This window comes from Apteryx rowi, unplaced genomic scaffold (assembly GCF_003343035.1).
Source record: "Apteryx rowi isolate R43461 unplaced genomic scaffold, aptRow1 scaffold_174, whole genome shotgun sequence".
Lineage (NCBI taxonomy): Eukaryota > Metazoa > Chordata > Aves > Apterygiformes > Apterygidae > Apteryx > Apteryx rowi.
In genome coordinates this window covers 936,430-956,514 of record NW_020448019.1, presented here as the reverse complement: position 1 = coordinate 956,514, position 20,085 = coordinate 936,430, and the positions used below count along the sequence as shown (strand labels likewise).

At 39.2% G+C, this 20,085-nt stretch overlaps 1 protein-coding gene and 1 pseudogene across 3 annotated transcripts; both read left to right on the top strand.

The window, feature by feature from the left end:
* The first annotated feature begins 6 nt into the window (after positions 1–6).
* LOC112963713 (A-kinase anchor protein 17B) lies at positions 7–11,729 on the top strand. Of its 3 annotated transcripts, XM_026061040.1 has the most exons (6): positions 7–241; positions 5,260–5,383; positions 6,616–6,998; positions 8,258–9,779; positions 10,450–10,597; positions 10,691–11,729. In XM_026061040.1, the coding sequence occupies exons 3-5, from the start codon at positions 6,909–6,911 to the stop codon at positions 10,584–10,586; spliced, it is 1,749 nt and encodes a 582-aa protein (XP_025916825.1). In that variant the 5' UTR covers positions 7–241; positions 5,260–5,383; positions 6,616–6,908; the 3' UTR covers positions 10,587–10,597; positions 10,691–11,729. The 3 variants fall into 3 exon arrangements, with proteins under 3 accessions (XP_025916825.1, XP_025916824.1, XP_025916823.1); XM_026061039.1 differs by having other exon boundaries at positions 6,761–6,998; positions 10,450–11,729; XM_026061038.1 differs by having other exon boundaries at positions 10,450–11,729.
* On the top strand, positions 2,144–5,252 carry LOC112963719 (annotated as a pseudogene).
* Positions 11,730–20,085: the final 8,356 nt, after the last annotated feature.

The window sequence follows — 20,085 nt, the reverse complement described above, 5'->3', positions numbered from 1 at the left end:
CGGCTGCGCGGCTCCTCGGCGGTTTGGGCGCTTGGTTTCCGCCGCCCCTCAAGGCTTCCTGCGCTAAGCGCGGCCCTGGGGCCCCTTCTGCTGCAGCGCTGCGCGAGCGGCGGCGCTTCTGGCCGTCGCCCTCCGCGCCTCGCTGTGCCCGGGGCGAGCTGGCGGGACCCCTCCTGTCTGTTAAAAATGGGAGCGCGTTCGGACCTCTCGTTTAAAACGTGTCACCGAGTGCCTGCCTCGGGTAAGCGATTTCCCTGCGCGGTGAACCCCTGTGCTGCTGCAGCCGGGTACGTACCCCGGCCCAGCCGCCGCTTGCCGGGGGTTCTCGCGTGCCCCCCCGGCAGAATTAAGGTGTCTTCTCTGCCTCCCGYCCGCCTGCAGCCGAGCGGCAGCGCTGTGCGGCTGGGCCGTGTGATCAGCAGGGACCGAACTGCCCCAAGGCTCACCTGGCCGATACGATGGAGACTTTATATATATATATATGTGTATATATATATATATTTTTTTTTTTCTCCTCACAGCTGGATCACTTTCCTGACCCAGTTGATGGCATAGTCTCAGAAACGGTTGTGGTGGCTCAGGGCCGGGAATGAGTGGCCAGACGGGGAACTGGGGGTGCTAAGGGCCGTTTAAGCTAGCAGTACTGCGAGAAAATACGAGTGGCACCTTTGGGATAAAATTTTTCTTACTAATTGCATTTTACTCATATAAGCTATATGGGTTTCGTGTTATATATTGTGCTTTATGTTAAATATTGTCAGGCTGCTAATGATTACTTAGAGTCTGATTTTGTTTTAAAGTATGAACTTAAGTGGCATGTTAGGATGTTAGAAGATAATTAATTAGATATGGAAAAGGCTGTATAGATATTTAGAAAAATCGATTTCATATTCAAATAAATTACTGGTTTATCTTTGTGGCTTTCCTTGAGGCTATGAAAGGGTTACTGTAACATGTTAGCAACAACTTGAGTTTCCACTGCAGTGTTTTGGGGGGTGTCTTTAAGTGGGAATGGAATAGAGAGTAGGTTGGAAGGAGTTAGTTCTTCTCTGTGTATGGCATTGATCAAGTTAATACTGTGTGTGGTCTTAGAGTTCATATGTTTTAAAGTTGGAAAGTGTTAGAATATTGAGACAAAAATTACTCACGGGTTGGAGAAAGTGCCTTATGATGCGAGACCATGAGAGAGTTCTTAAAGAGCTCAAACTATGTATTTTATATCAAAAAGATGGTTGAGAGGTTATGTGCTGAATTACAGCATATAACAAAACCTAGATGCTAATAGGATGTGAATCTAACGGAGGAAGACTTGGGCAGAATCAATGACTGGAAGTGGCTTCCATTTCAAACTGGAAACAGGGAACTTTTTTTTTAAGGTGAATGTGACTAAGAAATGGAACAAACTGCCCATGAGAAGTGGCAGATTTTCATATCCCGGTGTTTTCAAATCAAGACCAGGTGCTTTCTTGGAAGAGATGCTTTAGCCAAATACAATGGTTCAGTACCATGTAACCGCGGTAGGGTCGCAGTACAGGCAGCACAAGTGAGCTGGTTGTCTGTTCTGCTCCTAATCAGCTTGAATCTGTTCTGAAAGACCACAATGTTTTAGGACCCTGAAGCATAAAAAGTGATTGGGCTTCACAAGGTTTCCTCAACAGAGCTGGGAACTGATCACAGATCTGTAGTGTCCCAGGTCTGTATCTTGAATATAAGAGCATTTTTTGGTTGCCTACCTCATTTGTTTCCAGTGCATACTGTTTTAATGTTACACTTGGTTTCTTCTTCTACGTTGAAATAACACCTTGTTTTGAAGGAAATATCAAGGTTATCAGAATATGTGATCACAGAAGACAGACATGCAGGTAACAAAGGACGGTTGAGCCTTCAGTTATCATAGTTAGTAGTGCAAGGGCAAGTGTGTTCCTAATGTTATAAACGTGGCAGAAGGGCTATAAGGAAATAATTGGTAACGGGGCAGAGTGTCAGATTCCTCGTGGTTTATCGGCTGGCACAGTTAAAATATAAAATTCATCTAGCAGTGTATTAATATGTCAGGGTTGATTCCAAATGGCCATGTTGCTGAGCAGCAAGCCTCAGTGGATCAGCCAGTAAATAATTCTGTTGCTTTGTACACGGTCATCTGATGACAAAGACGTTTCGGATACTTGAAAGGCTCCTGGCCGTGAAGAGGAGCGGGGAGGAGCAATGGTAATGGTACTGCACTGCCAAACCACTATCATTTACTTACAGGCGGTTCTGTGAAGAGAATTTTGGACTTGCTTTTAGATAGTTTATTGCAGCAGTAGGAATGCAATTGTAGCCATGATGGTGCAAGGACGCAAGTGAAGGAAGATTTAAGTGACGGACAGCTTTCAGTTGTGTAGCAGGTGGAGGGCCCTAGATGATGTTAGGAATAGGGTCTCCTGACTGAATGATAAAGAACTGGAAGGTGCAAAAAATACACATAGACTGGTTTCAAGCTTTTTTGGAAAACATTACTGAAAATAAATCAATCTTTCCTGAAAGTGGGAAAGGTTTATTGTATACCAATTCTGATGATCAATGTCTCTTTCTGAAGTATACAGATGTTAAGCTGTGACAAATTACATAAAGTGATAAAGAGCACGTAAGCAAAGTAGTTCTTTTTTTTGGTTCTTTTTTTTACCTCTGTAAATGTTGTATGGCTCTTCCAGGGATTGAATAAAGGGCTTAGTTTACAGCAAAGTTTCAGTATAAAAACAGTAGAGCTTTAGGCAGTAGAGATTTACATTTGGTATAAGTTTTTTTGGAAGTTGAATTTAATGTTAAATGACATTATCATATGAGGAAGTTGAGTACTCTTTAAAAAAAAAAAAAAATTCTCAGGTGTGAAACATTACATTTACTATTCCTTAGCGTTTAGCTTAAAGGAGTTTTATTTTTTTCCTAAAGGGCTTTAGAGACACTGGCATTCACTGTATTGTGTGATAACTCCACAACCGTGGAGCTTTGTGGTTCTCAGCATCTGTACCTTGAGCCAGGAGCCAAACTGCCTGTCAGTGTGGTGTTCCCACGTTGTCCAGAATCTCTCAGGGGGGAGCGACGGACAAGCTGAAAAACATGGCTTGTCCAGATTTCACCCACTCATTTGAGGGAGAGGCAGAAACTGAAAGTTTGATCCTCACGCTTAAGGAAAAACTGCCTGGAAAGGTGATAAAGCTAAGTGGTTTTACAGATGGCTTGAAAGTGATGGCTTCTGAAGCACATGCTGACCTTTAAACTGAATAAGAGCGGGCATCTTTTTTGAGTAAAAGAGAGGTGATGGGTAAAGACGATACTGAACAAGGTGATGGTGTTCCTGACTGCCTTCATTTTGAAGGGCTGTCAGGCAAGTGGTTTGCATTAAAGAGATCAACTAGTGAAAAGCCAAGGGAAGATGCTTTAAGGTGGTATTTGAAAATTTTAGAAAGACTAAGAACATAGATATTCCTATGTTTGAACCTTACAGAGAAGAAAGAATGGAAGGAAGTATACAGAATTTCACTTTTGGAGGTCTACAGGCTTTTAAAGCCTTGTACAGTACCAAAAGTATGCAGCTTTTGTGAAAACTATGTACTCCCTGTGGGAATGAAGCCGATGCTTAAAAGGGATGATGGAAAAATGGCCTTGTAACACAAAGGTAAAAAGCATCAGAAGTTATATCTTTGGATGCTGCTGATTTTCCAAGTGTATCATGATAAAAACTGTATCAGTTTTTATCTGGCTAGGAACTGCTGGGTAAATTCTAGCCAAAAAGTCTCTGAATCAGCCAGTCTTTGAGAACCCTGTGGGTGTCCTGCGTTTTCAAAATCTGCTTCAACAAGTGACGAAAGATTTTGTTTATTGAAACTAGGCGATCTACTAACTAGGGTAGGATGGTTAAGCAAAGGATGTTTGCTTTGGGAATTTACAGTTGGAGAGTGTCCTTTAGGATAGGATGTGGGTATGCTGCTTCAGCAACTGGCCACCCTTTGGTGCGCTACTTAGTCAGCAAAGCTGTGGTGTATCTGTGCTCCACGGTCATAATGAGGGACATCACATTTCTTAGCCTTGACGGGTGTGAAACACCAGTTTGGTCTATTTATTTATGTAAAGACTTCAGTTTGTGTGTACTAATATTGGGTTGTGTATATATATATATATATACACACATACATATATATATATATTTATTTATTTTAATCTCTCACTGCAAACTTTGAAGTTTTCAGTCCTTTAATCTGAAGATGGCGTTTTACTTTCTGATTTCCTGAAAAATTGGTGTGGATAAGTTAAAGGTTGTAAGTGTTTTTGGTTTGATGGGCACTGAAATTGAGAGAGCGGCTTGGGAGTTAGAGAGACTCTTTGAAAGATACTTTGTTTCTCGTTTAACATGAAGTATCAGCAACACCTAATTTTTATCACCTAATTTTAGGTGATTAGATCTCAGCTAGTAAAGGGTATCCTTTGTCTTCTCAGCACCTTATTTGCTTAATTATGTTGAGGGATGAATCCATTTAAGTGCTGTGCTTGGTATGACATTATAAAAAAAGCCTTGTAATCTGCAAGATTCATTTCAGTAGCATAATTGTTAATCTCAGTAAGTACTTATTAGGATGTACCCTGTTCCAGTATTTTGTCCAGTGGATAATTTCTAAACTGTGACCCTGAAATATTCCTCTGTGATGGAAATAACACTTCACATTACATATTTTTCCAGGGTAGATGCACCAAGATGCAATTTACTTGAATGCCTTTTTTTTTTTTTTTTTTTAATGTGCTCACATCTGGGCATTTGAAATGAATTACGTTGATGTGTGCTGCATTTATCAATCAGTTTTATTAGGTAAGCAAACATTTGATCCAAAAGATATTGCTCTGAAAGTAAGTGAACTCTAGTTTTGATAGAAGAACTGCATAAATTCACCATCTAGGAACTCTCTGCTGAAAATACTGAACTTTGAGTCCCCAGAAGAGCATGCCAGAAACAGGTTGCAGCCAAAGGCATGGTGTCAGCTTGTGAGCCCCTGATGTCACAGCAGAAGGTGACATTTGTGAGTGGGGTGTTTGAGCTTGATTGACAACTCTCGGTGTGAACTTCAGAAGACATGTTCTAGTGTGCCTGGGCACCAGGAAATTCCCGTGGGTGTAGCAGTATGTGTTAGTCACCTGGGGTCTCTCTCATTTCTGTAGGTTGTCTTTGCTTGTATAAATACATGCCAAACTGGACTGGTGAGTTTGATTCTGTTTCTTCTGTGACAGGTAACTTTTGATAGAACCAGACATTTTAGTGAAGGAGCATAAAAGAGAGAAGTCTGGAAAGACTAAAGCTGCAAGAACAAGACCACGAACGAAAAAGGGGAAAAGAAGGAGAGGTGGTTGAAAGGTGAGAATGTATTTTTAAGTGTCCCATTTTCTTGAGATTTATTACACTATTTCCTTGCCAGTAAAATCCAGAAGAGTGGCTACTATAAAAATCCAGGCTTCGAGGAAACATGAGTCAGAGAACCTGAAGCGTTACTGTACACAGTTCCTAATTCATGTCTTACTGTAGGAAGAAAGGAAGCAGCATGATAATTCGGTAGCAAGGCATTAGATGAAGGGTTATGAGAAAGAAGTTGGACTGGAGACATCCTGAGATCCCTTCCAGCCTGGATTATTCTGTGGGCCTGGAGTGAAATCTGAGAACTGTTGCTCTCCAGCTGCTGTGAGGCTTGATTGCTTAAGATTCTGGAAGTGGGATTTTTGTATTGTCCTGTGCTGTAACATGAAAAATTTATGTCGTTATGCCCTAAAGTAAAATTAATGTGATACGCATTTCTATGTGCCTCCCAGTTGACTGGAAGGTCCAAAGGTAGAAATGAATGCTTTTCCAGCCTGTCTTCTATCCCATTCTATGTGTTGTTTTTCATTATTGTTGTAACACAGGACAGTGTTTTTAAATCTTGTGTATGAGTAATAGTAGTATGTTGAGGTTTTAATTCTATAGAGAGTATGTTTGGATTGCATCCTAAACTGTCACTGGTAATCAATTGAGTTACACACCTACATCTCTTTAAAAAAAAAGAAAAAAGGGGGAGGGGAGAAAATTTTACAATGCTGCATATAGCAACTCAAATGCTAGATCTCTGAAAGCATTACTATTTTTCTGTTGTTCCTTTATATCTTCATATTCAATGACTTAATATATATTTTTAAACATGCGTGTAGAATATCCTGGAATTTTCTGTGACATGGCATGTTGGTTGTATAGTAGATCTGTCTTCTACAGGGCAAGGCTTCCAACAGCTTCAACTGGAATTTTCAGGATAGTGGAGATAATCCTGTAATGTCTCTTAAATGGCACCCTCATGCTAATCTATAGGGGAAATTTGTTAACTTAAGAATTAGGTCCAAATGATCGGTCTCCAGTTGTGTCCTTGAAGAAAAGATAATAATTGAATCTGTCTTCTTGAGACTGCTTGTAATGAAAACCCTAGAATATGAAGCATTTGAAGAGAGAAAGTAAAGAACTTTCTAAATGTGTGCATCAGTTGGATGTGTCACTTGTGTGCCATGTTTGCTTGCTTTTTTTTTTTTTTTTTTAAAACATGTTTTTAACATGCTGTGTTATTCTAGAAACCAAGATTTCTTGTTAGCAGCATATGGATTCTTGGTGACTGGTTGCTTACTATTAGCACTTCAAAGACCTACATCTGATCCCCCAAGACTCAAAATGTAAAACAAGTGTCATCTAAATTGTCCTCTATTGATAATTACCTAGAAGAAGACGTGGTGATGAAAAAGAGGTTCAAGAGAGAAAAGAGAAAGCTAAGCTCCAGAGGAGAGAAGAGAGACAGATAGATCGAGATGAAAAACATCCCCAAAAGCAGCAGAAGGTACCAGCTGAAGAACAGCAGTGGCCAGAGAATATGCCTGAATGGGAAGAAAGGAAATCCCTGCTAGCTCAGAGAAGAGTGGAGTCTGTCAGACTGCTTACAGTGCTGTTAAACCGAGTGAAAGTAAGAATATTTTGAAAAATATTTTTAAGTTTGAAGGATATTTATTAATACTTGAAGAATTCACCAGATTTTGGTGTCTTGATGCTAATAAAAAGAATGCCTTGGGGCTGACTGAACACTAAGAAGTCCTGAGGTCTGGGTCTTGAGACAACTTGCCCTGAGAGGAAAGGTACTGGGATATCGCCCAGAAAATTCTGTCTTTGATACATGTTGGGGGGCTTGTCATTGCTGAGTAGGAATAAGGATGGAAGGACTGTATCAGCTCTGTTAGTCTTGGTCCAATGCTGCAAACAGGGAGTTTGGGGGAGGGGATGCAGAAGGACAGTATCTCTGCTGGTTTGGTCTCAGGTCTGCAAGGAACAGAATTAAATTGATACGAATTATGCCATTTTCATTTCTAGTAGTCTCTCTTTTGCAGCTAACAATAAGCTGTCAGTTTTATCTCAGTTTCATTCAGCTAATGCCTTGAGAAAGTCAGCAAAAGAGTGATAAAAATTTGAGTGTTTTGCACATAGATTCATGACTGGAGGCTTGTTTTAGTCCTTTGGGCTCAAAAAAAATGTTTTAAATGAAAGCTCAGGGGTGCTAACATGACTTTGTTTTCACTATTTGCTAAAGCAAAACTTGCTAGCAGCTTTTAACAAGCAGATGTTTTTCCCCAATCCTTAAAGTTTACAATTTTTAAAAGACTAATTCACGAAGAGTTGAAGTCAGAGGCTACCCTTGCTGTTCTGCATGAATTTTAGGGCCTCATAACATCTGACATTGGATGACTTAATTGTGAAAGTGATGTGTTTAATAAACTTTTATTTCCTTGGTTTCATCACTTGGAAAGCTTTAGATTGGTTGTATTTGGAGCCATTAAAATAGTGTATAATAAAACAATTTAATTATTCTTAATAAAATATTCTAGCTATAAAAGTGCAATAATTTTACTGTTGTGTGCAACACGCTGTGATGCTATAATCAAATAAAAAATAAAAACTTTCTTATGCGATTGCAGTGAGACAGATGAATTGGTTGAAAGGACGACTACCTTAGTTAAGAACGCAGCCTTCTGAGAGGACATCTTTAGTTCCATCTTAGGAATAGTGAGATTGTATGATCAAGCTCTGAATTAAGCCAAATTTATCCCTCAATTATACTGGTATAATTTTTCTGACTGTAGAGCTGCATATTTATGAGTTTGCAGTTTAGCTCTTTATAGTTCTCTGTTCTCAATAAATGTACATAATCATTTTCCTGATTTTTATTTAAAGGATTTTGCACAGTTGGCAAGTCAAAAAGTGGATCCTTCGTTGGGCCTAAGGAAGGACGATTCTTTTCCTGAAACAGCATTAAAAGACATACATCAGGAAGAGATAAACTCCCATTGCCATACGCACAAAGAGTTGAAACATAAGGAAGAGTTTACGTGTCAGTTAACCCCAAAAGGTAGCACCTTATGTAGTGAGGAAGGGGATGTGACTAACTTGTGTGCGTCCACCTGTCATATAGTCAGGACAATTTTAAATGATCCCAGTAGAGCCCCGAGTTCTGACAGATTGACGGGCAGAGATGCATACAACTCCTTTGGCTGTGGATCTTTACTGATTACAGTTACGCAAGACTGCAAGGTCATCGAATCTCTCGATAGAAGGGACTACCCAACATTGAATGTAGTTCACACGCAGACAGTGTCTGATGAAGACGGCTGCAAAAAGCAAAAGGTGTATGAGACTGATGAATTTATCCATTATTTATTAAACTACTATCGGACACCGAGCTATGCACGCGTTTGCTTAGAGCCAAAAAGCACTGCGAGCAAGTCCTGGTGGAAGAGAGTGGTGTCTGATGATGATAGTGGTTTTCAGATCAGCTTGAGTAACAAACATGGTCAGCACTTCAGAGAAGTGAGTCTTGTGCAAAACCTCAACAAGAGAAATTGTAGTAGAGATGATAATTATAGACTGGTGATCACAGTTGGGGAATTTGAATCAACAGACACAGTGTTGAAAAACAAGACCTGTGCGAGTAGGCTTGCAAAAAAATTGCAAGTACAGAGGAATGACTCACTCGCTGTTGATAACTTACCACATGCTGGACTGAATCGTTTTTTGGATGGCACTACTGTTAGTCATGATAAGGAATTCAAACTAGAAGACAGTAGAGATGAAGTTACTGTACCATACAAAATGTGTAGATCTGCTTACAAATTAAAGGATTTGTTGGAAGAGATCAGTGACTCAGAGTACTTTGGTGAGGCACATAGTGGTTCAATGAAGAGAACAGAGAGAAAGTGTGAAGAAATTCACAGCAATTGTAATAAAGGGTGCTTGCTCCCAGGAGAGGGGGAGAGAAAATTACTGGTTTATGTTAAAAATGTAGCCCTGGAAGGTCAAGAAAAGGAATGCAGCAAATGTAGCTTCTGTTCTAATTCTGCCCGTGAGGGATTGGCAAGGCAGTGTGAACACAAGCTTAAAAAATCATGCAAGCGGTCTAGTAGTAAATTAAGACATGAAGGACAGAAAAGTGAGAGACAATCCAGGGAAGAGGAGAGAAATGCTCGCAAAAAGAAGAAAAAGAGAAAAAAGCTTTCTTCTAATCTTTTAACTGATGAATATGGCTTTTCAGAGACAGACAGTTGCATACAGCTGGAGTCATTCAGAAAGATACAAAGAAAATGTAACAAAATGTTCCACAACAAAATGAAATTCAAAACACTTCACCCAGTGACAGCAGCACCAGAAGATGTTACCCCTAGTGATGGCTCGCCACTTCAGGGGACCCTCCAGAGGGCAGGTGAGAAGGAGGGATATCAGAGCCAAGGCTTCTGAACTTGATAGGCATAGGTTTCTGGCAGGTGAGGTTAGTTCTTCTTTCGGTGATTTGTGGTAAGTGTTCTAAAAAGTTTCAAAACATGTAAACATGGTGTAAAAAGGGTGCGACTGCTCTACAAAACCTTTAATTGTCAGTTTAGCAAGAAACACTGAGCAGCTACAGTTGAAAAGTTGTATTTTTCCACTCAGTTGGATAGCAAAACCCCTCTCATATGCATTGACAGATAGATGGTTATTCTGTTAATAACATGCATGCTAACAACCTGGCATGTTTTAAAAGGGCAAAATATACGCCGGAGTTATAGTGCTCAAAATAATATGCTGAGCTAATGTATTGGTTGGGAGTTAAGCAACTTTGGAAAAGATTAGTAGATGGCAACTCAATATGTGGTACTTCTGGGTGGGAAGTACTGTCTGAAGTGAGTGAGTTTTTATATAGGCGATCATCTGATCTCCATACAGGATTACTACGTTTCTGGATATTGTTCCTCACAGCCCTGTCTCAATTTACTACGTTTTCAATTCAGTGGCAGCTACCTTGCAGCTACCTGCCTATGTCCTTTTCTTCTTCTTTTTTTTTTTTCCTCCTGACAAACTCATTTCAAATAACTTTTACATATACTTATCTACAGGAGATGAGAGGAAATTAATATTGAGAAGAGAGATGGATGCTGATGTCAGAGGATGCCCTCTTTTTCCTCTTGAGATAATTCAGACCAACCCCTGCTCAGATACTTTCTGTGGAGCAGAACCTGGAAGAGGATGCTGAACAGCTACTATGTAATAGCTCTTAAGCTTACTCACAGAAATGGGAGAAAGTAAGTCCTTTAGTCATTAAAAGTTATCTGAAATATTGGGGCTTTTTTTCCTTAGATAATTCCTTCTGTATGGAGGAGCAGAATAATCTGACTGGTGCAGTGAGCCACAATATGAGAATCTTTATCTGCCTTCTGGACAACAAARGACCAAAAAGTTCCCCAGGGCCAGGCAAACTTTTGTGGACCAGTTGCTAAGAATTTGAAAAGTAACAGTTTGATATCTTGGAGTTCTACCCAAATTAAATCTAGGGTACAATGTAAATATCAAAGTTACAGTTTTTGGTAGTAATGAGTCATTGGAAAAAAACATAGGTATGTATATCTTAGAGCAAGCATTACAAAGTGCCTCCTCAATCAGCTTGTTAAAATAGTGGGACTGTGAGATGTGGGGGACATTTATACTCACTCATTGAGGAATAATGGATTTCCAAATATGAAAAAAAAATCTGTAAAACCCACACTGGAAAAGTATTTATTTTCTATTTACAATTCTAGAGATGTTTCCAAAAACTTGCTGGTCTTTGGGAGGGTTGATTTCACTAAATTTGTGCTGGATTTAGTGCTTCTGGGAATCTGAATGAGGACAGTCTAAGCAAAGCTCTGAATGTTGGACAGTGAAAGGGGAATGCTTGTCAGCATGTTGACAGCCCGCCCATATATGCAGGTTGAAAATTTGTTCACAAGATTTCAAAAATGTGCCCCTTTGAAGGCACATGCAGTGAGATAGCTATTTAGTATGAGTTAGCCGACAAATAATTTCCAAAGGAAATGTCGAATATTGTTAAATTTCTGCTGCATGGAGGTGAAAATGTGAAAACGCAGTCTAGGAGCTTGAGTTAAATCCATATTTATTCAGCTGGCTATATTTAGAGGACAGCCACAATTGCTTTTGGACAAAGTCCCTTAGGAAGATATAGATGGACCAGTTCTAAGTTGAATACACTGATTATTTTAGCTTTCATTTTAGTATGCTTTATTTATTACATGTCAATATACTAAATTAATGTGATGATATTGCCTTCATTATACAGTATCTTACCCATGTTTGTAACTTCTGCTCTAATAAATAGTAATAAAAGAAGTTTGTAATTGTTCATGGTAGATTGGTTTTCCCCTACTGTGTTTGATATTGGTGTTTCCTACAGGCTTCTAAGCCAGGCTTTATCTGTCTTCTCTGTCCACATGTTCAGATGTTGAGTGCCTTTTCAGGATCATGAATGACAAATGGTTGCTACTTAGACAAAGTACTGTTAATCTATTACTTTTATCTAAAAAGATCTTATTTTCTTGACAAAAATATTTTCTGACTATTTTGGAGAACAACTATGCCCGTCTTTAGTCTGCTTTTTAGTATTTTATACAGTTGTAATGAAGATCAACTATTGTATTTGTTGACCGTGTAAAATGTTTCAGTTGCACCGATATGACATACCAAGGGTGTTTTTCTCTATGCAATATTTACAGATTTAAAAAAAAAAGGACAAAACTTCCCCCTCCGATCTCTAGACAGTTCTGTGTGCATAAATATGCATTTCCCATGAGACGGTCTTTCACTTGCAGGTGAGGAAGTGGTTCTTTTTTATCTAAGGGAGCAGGAACTAAAGATTTCCTTCAGTGTAAATTTCCGGTGTTTTTTTTTTTTCCCAACGTTGTCACAATATTCAGTAACAAATAAATACACCGATTCTGTAATTGCTTCTTGCGTTCACCTATATTATTGAAATTAATAAAGCAAATCCTCTATCTCCAAGTCCTCATCCAGTGTAAAACCTTGTGTTAGTGAATAAAACATGCACGCTTTGTGAGATACCAGTGTAATCTTCATACTGAAATATAACTTCTGTGTTTCCTTTCTGTTTATAGGTGGCATTATTTAGAACCTATTCTCAGGTATTTTAATTCCTCACTTTTCTTACCTGTACACTTAATTTGAGCCCCGTCCTTCCATTTGCTGGACTGTTTGGTGTAATTTTGTTTATTATACTGAAAGCATATCTTTAAAGATGCATCTAACAGTTTGTTGTAAAACTCTTTAAATACATAGCTTCATAGATTAAGCTTCCATAGTGCTCAGGAATAAACATCACATCTCAATTATGAAATGTAAAGAATAAAGTTATATGTAATTTGAACATTTAATATGTGAAAAGATGCATTAAAAGCAGCAAATAGCTCAGTAGCAGAAATGTATAATATTCCTTGCATATTTTCACATCTTTCCTTATTTTCACTGTGCTTATRCCGTTGTACTCAGCTGATGTTTCAAGAGTTTGTTGCTTTTCTGTCTTTAGGTACAGAACTAATGAAAATGCTTAACAGAGGTAGTAAGAATGTAAGTCTACTCAGGAGAGCTGCCTGATCTAAGCTTCGTTAGCTGCAATGCTTTGTTGGTTCATTGTACCTTACTCAGAATGCTAAAGTCAAAATCCTGAGTTAAAATCCCATAAGTTGTTTTTCAAGCAGAAATACACAATGCCCATTATTATACTGGTTCGTCTGCTTGAAATACAATAATACTGCAATTATAAAGCCCTTTCTTCTTAATTCAGCGATTCCAGACAATGCATAGAAATACCTCACCTTTTACCTCACCTTTAGTAAAACCACTTACATAACTCTTATCATAATCATTTATTCCTGAACTATTTTTTATATGACTGAAACAGATAGAAGAGCTAGTAAAGATAATTAACAGCAGGTAGAGTCCAGATTAAGGACATGTCTGAGTTTTACAAAGCAGTTCACAGTAAGCCACAACTGGTTGGAAATGAGATTGTTTTCATTTGTCCTAGAGCTCCTCAGGTATGCCTACGTAACATGCACAGTCACTGGTGTTTGGCACTTCAGATGCGGGAGACTGCTGAGAGTCTCTGCTCTTTGTTTTCATCATGTTCTACTTGGTTAATGCATAATCTGTTAAGCTACCCGGCATGGTTCTTTGTGCTTAGTCATTGCAACCGGTCACTGTTAAAGAAAGGGATCACGTTGCAATGAACAAAGAGCAAAAGCAGGCTAGAAGATGTCCATTTTCTGCAACACTTCATGAAATGGCTCACACCTTCCCCTTTCACAATAAATTTTGTCTTCTCAGGAAAAGTAGTGGTCTTATCCAAAGCATAATACTTCTTCCCCAGGAGAAATGCATGCTTAATGTTAAGCTTTGTCTTGTGTTACTTTACACAGTTTTCTGTGTAGTCTGCCATTTCACTTGTTCTAGTCTTTGTGTGATGGATAACAATCTTCATTTGGTAACATACGGATTAATACTTAAAATAACATTCAGTTCCTCAGGATACCTTATGAACTAATTTAGGAGCCAGACTATTGGGTCCACTGAAGGGTAGATAACAGCCTAGCCTTGTTCCACTACATCACAGCCTTCCAAAGCACCAGGTTTTGCTCTGCAGTGTTAGCAGTTACTTATGCCTAACTCTGTCTTTGCAACAGAAAAATGTATTTTATAGAAACTGAGCAAATTTTACATTTAGTGTTCAGCTTAAAGTTAGTATACTGCAGAACCACATTTGCAGGCATTCAGCTTGAACATATACTCAATCTATGCTTTGGATAATGCAAGTAGGACAGTCTGGAGAAAGACTATCTAAAATTTGAAACACTGTGAGAGGATTAAGCATCACATTTAGTTGCGATAAATAAAAACAAACACCACAAGTATGCAAGACTAATTTTATTTTCTGCCTTAAACAAATAAAAGCACATTTCTGATTTGAGGTAAAACCATTAGAAGTAGTTTGCAAAGAGTATAAACGTCTCTAAAAATAAAACAGCAACACAAAGGTCATGACTAATTTCACATTTGTCTCTAGACCTTCATTAGGTAGTTCATACAGTAACACTTTATGCAAGTTATCTGGCCCAAATAACTGCACTCTTCATTTGAAGGCCCAGCGTGACCAAAAGACAAAATGCCATGAAAGTGTTAGGACTGAGGGAAAGTCATCAGTTCTCACCACAGATGGTCTCAGGCACTTTAACATGTTGTGTTAACATGTTGTGTTAACGTGTGTGCTGCTGTTATGGAATACAGTCTACTTTTGAACAATTTTGCCTAGTTCACACACTCTTCCCCACTTAGGACTCAGTTCAGCATTTTGGTCTTGTTGCCAAATTGAAGTGACTCAGCAGAAGAGCTGAACCAGAGAAACCAGATAAGGAGAACTATACCAAACAGGTACCCACAACGAATCACCTGGACAAGAAACACGCTTATGAGAGATCAGCAAATCGTTAGTTCTCTCCTTGAAATTCCTGCTAAAGTTTTGCAGATGTATTTTATATGAGGAAGGACCACATTTACATTTTTCCTTGGTCAAAACCATCTACCCAGCCCCCTTTGGTATCAGACTTGGTTACACAGTCAGAACAAACCTAGTTATTAAGCATGGATGTGCGCTAAGAGAGCAAGTAAGAAGTAGTTCAAAGATCAGGCCCCCCAGGTATAACGTTGCTGGCTATGCATGAGATTTTGCCGTTTCTTTTTAACAGCAATATTCCAAAATAACAAGTCTTGACACAGAAACGGCTTATGCCATGTTATTTTATTTTGTATGTTACATTGACCATAAACGTTATTCTGCTAGTTAAAGCTGCATGTACAAGAGCACTTGTTAATCATGCCATACCAGCAAGTCTTTTTATAAAACATACACTAGGCCTAAGAATCAATAGCAGCTGATTTTCACTGTTTAATTTTATTTTGTTGAAATTCACAGAAGAGTTTTGCTAAGAGTAAACGTGAATGAATAGTCATTCTGCTGAGTCACACTTCATGCTGTCCCTTTTTKGGGGGGATGCCCAGTTACACTCAATGTCTAAACCTTTGTAACGCTTTAGATGTGCTTTAAAAGTAAACAAAGAATGTTAATCCAGCTGCATGACTGAATACATCAAGTATTCATCAGTCCTTACTAATTTTGTAAGTCTCCAAGTGATTTAACCTCTCAAAAATTATTAGCTTTTTTAAAAACAGTTAGTGTTTCATCTGTAAGCCTCTTTTTAACTCCTTAAAAAAACAAATTATCTGACATTATACTGAATTATACTGCACTACAAATGAGTATGATGCTTCATGGACAAACAAAATATAGTCCCTTTTCTAAGGAAATTAGAATTAGAACCCAATGCCCAGATCCTGCAAAAGCTAACACTAAACCAAATTTAGTGGAATTTGGGTTACACATGTGAAGTTGCTCTTGTGCTTGGGGCCACAGTGCTGGGTTGTTAATTAAAAGCTTTGGATTTCAACCTACTCTGCACTAAATAGTGGCAGAAGAAAAACAGTAATAGTCCTTTATTGCAAAAACTGCAGTTTACTTTTGCACAAGCAATTTTTGTGCATACTTCAGATTATGCAGGGTTAAAGGAAGACAGACATTTAATCTTGACCAGTTTACCACTGAATTTGAAAAGCAAACCTTTGAAAAGAAACGCAATTTGCTGTAACCCTGGACCTTTTGTAAGCATTCTTACGATTAGAACTTGTAAAACAGAAATGGAATGTTACAAATGATCCTTTAAGATACAAAAATGCATTGTTCCTCACTACATTCTCTACTCTTTCTTTCCATCTTGAGTATTTTTTTCTTCTTCATCAGAGTATATAGTAGGTTCCTCCCCTTCCTTCAGCAGCTTACCAACATGGTGATACTTAACTGAAAATTGAACAAAAAGAGAATCCCAAGTCATTATTCTCCTGTGAACACATACTTTTTGTACCTTCCACATCTGTTTCCTGGATTAACAAAATGCTTGCATTGTAATAAAACACCTCTGAGCTTCTTGTTGCAAATGGGAGAAAAGGAAAAAAAGCAAAGGAACTACCTGAACTACTATTAACATTGTAACAGGTGTAAAAAACATGCAAAGTGAACACAATCTAATTCTCAGTTTATTGCCTAAGCCAGAAGATGAATGAATATAAAGACACATCTAAAATGAGTGACTCATCCAGCTAAAGAAACAAAATCATGGATTACATTATTTCTCTTGTCAATGTCAAGGCGTACATTCACACAGTACTTTCAAGGGTTTATATTTTTCACAATGTATGTTGTAAATATTCAGTGAGAAAGAAAAAAAGATCCTCTCTCTCACAAAGATAAAGATGGATCTGTTATCTGATTATGCAACTGGTAAGCCTTCTGCCTTATTTTATGTATCTCTTTTTGAACATGTAAAAATATCAAGATTATATACATGTAAGAACTGAGAGCAATGCTAAGTTGCCCATCTGTCAACTTCAGCAAAAGAAAAATATGCATCTTACTGCAGGAATTTCCGAACAGCATTGTTACTATAATTACTAAGAATTTAAAGCAACTAATTGTCAAATTTGCTAGAAACACAGTAAGTGGAGTGCGTTCACAGTTGTGGAAGTCGTGGCGCCTGACTCTTGGAAAGGTAGATTTGAATGCTAGTTTAGGTCAGATACTTGGTAGCATAGTTTGGTCTCTGGGACATACTTGTTAGCATCATACAACAACCGTTCAGTGTGGCATGATTAACAGCCTTGTTCAAGACAGGAGGAGAGCCAAAATAGTAGGGGCACATCAGGTCAGGACTGAGACACACTAATGCCATTATGTGGGGGAAAGCTCCATTCCAACCACTGATACTCGATCTTTAATACTGGACACTAGATTTAAAAACAAAAAGCCCCTGATTTCCACTATACAAAGCTTTTTTTTTTTTGTTGCTTATGCTACTTCCATATATAACAGATATTTCACCAAGACAAATAACTGGCATTTTTATTTTCTGTCTCATCTGAGTAGAAATAATCCCTTCAATTGATTTAGGCCTTCAATGGCCTAAAAGGCCATGAGATATGGAGGAGTTATTTTTCATCAGTAAGGTACAATGATAGGAAAAAAAAACCCAAAACATCATACCTATGGGCATACCCTTGGTACAAGCTCAACACAGCAATTTCCACAGAACTGTGGTTTAAAATATCTCTTTTTTGAGCAGCAAGTTTGAAATATGTATATACACATACATGTTGAGACACACCTCACAAAACAGTTGGAATTGCCTTTTTTTAAGCTTTTGATACTAAGCATAGAAAAACAAGGCAACTGTGAAAGTATCTTTTTTCTGTTAATTTTAGAACAATTATCAAGTTGCCTTTCTCCCTCTCCCAGCGTGTCTGTCACTGGTGTGGTAGTGATCAGGCTGCTTGCAAGCACAGAGGTGGCATTTGTCCATTCCTGATTACCTTCTAGTGGGAGAAAATCAACTGGATACAGTTGTTGGTGGACCTGACCCAGCCACCTGCCAGGTCATGCAGCATAATTTATTTGGAATAAAAATGTTATAGATCAAGAGCTCAAAGGGGAAAAGGACTAGTTTAAACAATCTTCAAGACTCAAAGGAAAACAAGTAGTAGTAAATAAAATGTTACTCTTATTTCTGAGAGGCTGAACAGGACGTAATCATCATTTTTCAGAGCAGTAAATTTGAATTGTCTTTATAGATGGAGTCTTAACTGTATCAGAGGCATGCTCTCAGCTTCCAATTCCTGCCAACTTTTTGGTAGTCTTACAGATCTCCTATAACAGTATTTCTGTCTCTCCTACTGTTCTGTAAAGAGGGGAGGGATGGAGAGCACAGAGGGCAAACATGACATTTCTCTTAAATTTTTAAATTGCAGTAATCCTACTAATACTTAGGATAATAAGCAATACTGAATTATTAACTCAGTCAAAAGAAAAGTTATTACACACTAGTTAGCTACTTCATTGTAAATAGGTTTAAAATTGCTTACAAGTGAATTGTGATTCCCAGTCCCTCAAGGTCTCTTGCTGTGTAGCGTTGAGATCAGAGAGGTCATCGTAGTCATCCCTCAGAGCCTCCTTATCCAGGCAGAAAGTGGCAAGGCCTCGGGATGCATCTCTTCCAGCAAAAATGCCATACGGGCCCTCTTTAAAATAAACACACAGGCATCATTATTGCAGAAGTGACAGATATGTATCATCTTCCAGGATGAGAGGCCCCAAACCAAAACAGATGACATGTTCCTATCCTGACCTGAGCATCAAGAAGTGTCTCAAACTTCTGAAATATTTTTAGGTTTTATTCTACTTTGTAATAAAGAAGAAAAACAGAGGATACAGGGCAAGAAACAAAATCATGGAAAGAGATACTGAGTTTGCTGGAACATCAGGACAATGAACCACACAACGGTGTGTGGAACATAAAGATGGGGTAAGAATAAGTATACAGATCAGGAACCACATCTGCAGAAAAAGGAACAACAGAAGGATTTGTAAATCTGAGGTGAGATGGAAGCTTTCTAAGAGCTGCTCCTGACTTAGAGAACTGAACCATTCAAGCTGCATCCAAAGCAAGACTTGGTGTTGAAAATGTGGAAGAGACAAAAAACTACCAACTTGGAAGCAGCAGCTACTAAAACTTTGAAAATGCAAGATGAACTCAGATGACCAAAACACGCAATTCACAATAGATCAAAGATATCAAGGCAGACTCTTGCTAAACTTCATTAATTAGTAACTTGCTTGCATGACGAGCTGAAAATGGAGACATCACATGTTGCAACTGGACATTAAAAGTTCCTCTTAAGGGACCTGTCAAGAGCACGGCATCTTCCACACTTCCCAGGGTAAGCTGTTCCACAAAACATCAAGAAGAGTCTTACTTCTCCATTAAAGAGAAAAGCAACCAGCCAAACACCATGGTGACCCATTCAGCAATTACCAAATTAGATACAACGTGCCGCTTTTAATGTTGTCAAGGAAGGTAACGTTTGAAAGCGTTAAGGGGATTTTTTGTTGCCACGGGTACAAAACCACGCATCTAGCTCAGCTGCACAGATCACCATGCCCACTGCAGAACTCAAAGTTACGATCCAGCATTATTCAGCGACACTTTCCAGTCTACGTCTAGACCAAAAGCAACGGTCTCATCGTGCTCCCAAATACATGGTGCCTCCTGCCACGTTTTCCGTGTCCCACAGGAGCAGTTGTGGCTCGCTATGGTGAAGACCAGCCATCTGGGCAGCTCGGGTGGCCGCGCCACACTGGTCCTAGTATGAATTACCAAACCTCAGCGAAGTTCCTCAGTTAAGAACGAAAAACCTAGTGGAAGCGATTAAGGCCTCACACACGTGCGCTCCCACCCCTCGTCCTTAGCGGCTCTGCCAGCCCCTGCAAAGCTTTGCCTGCCTTCGCACTCGCTCGCACCGCCTGCCGCCCGGATGGGAAGCTGCTTTAATCTGAATTAATATAAATATTACGCAACGGGGCGGTTGGGAAGGGGACGTAAACACCCAGCGCGCCTCGCTTCCGCGGCCTCGCTCGGGGGCACGAGGCGGCCGAAGCGCCCGGCCCGCCGGCCGCGCAGTAACGATACGTAACGACATACAACACCACATCGCGACAGGGCAGCGAGGCCGGGGGCCGCGCCGCCGGG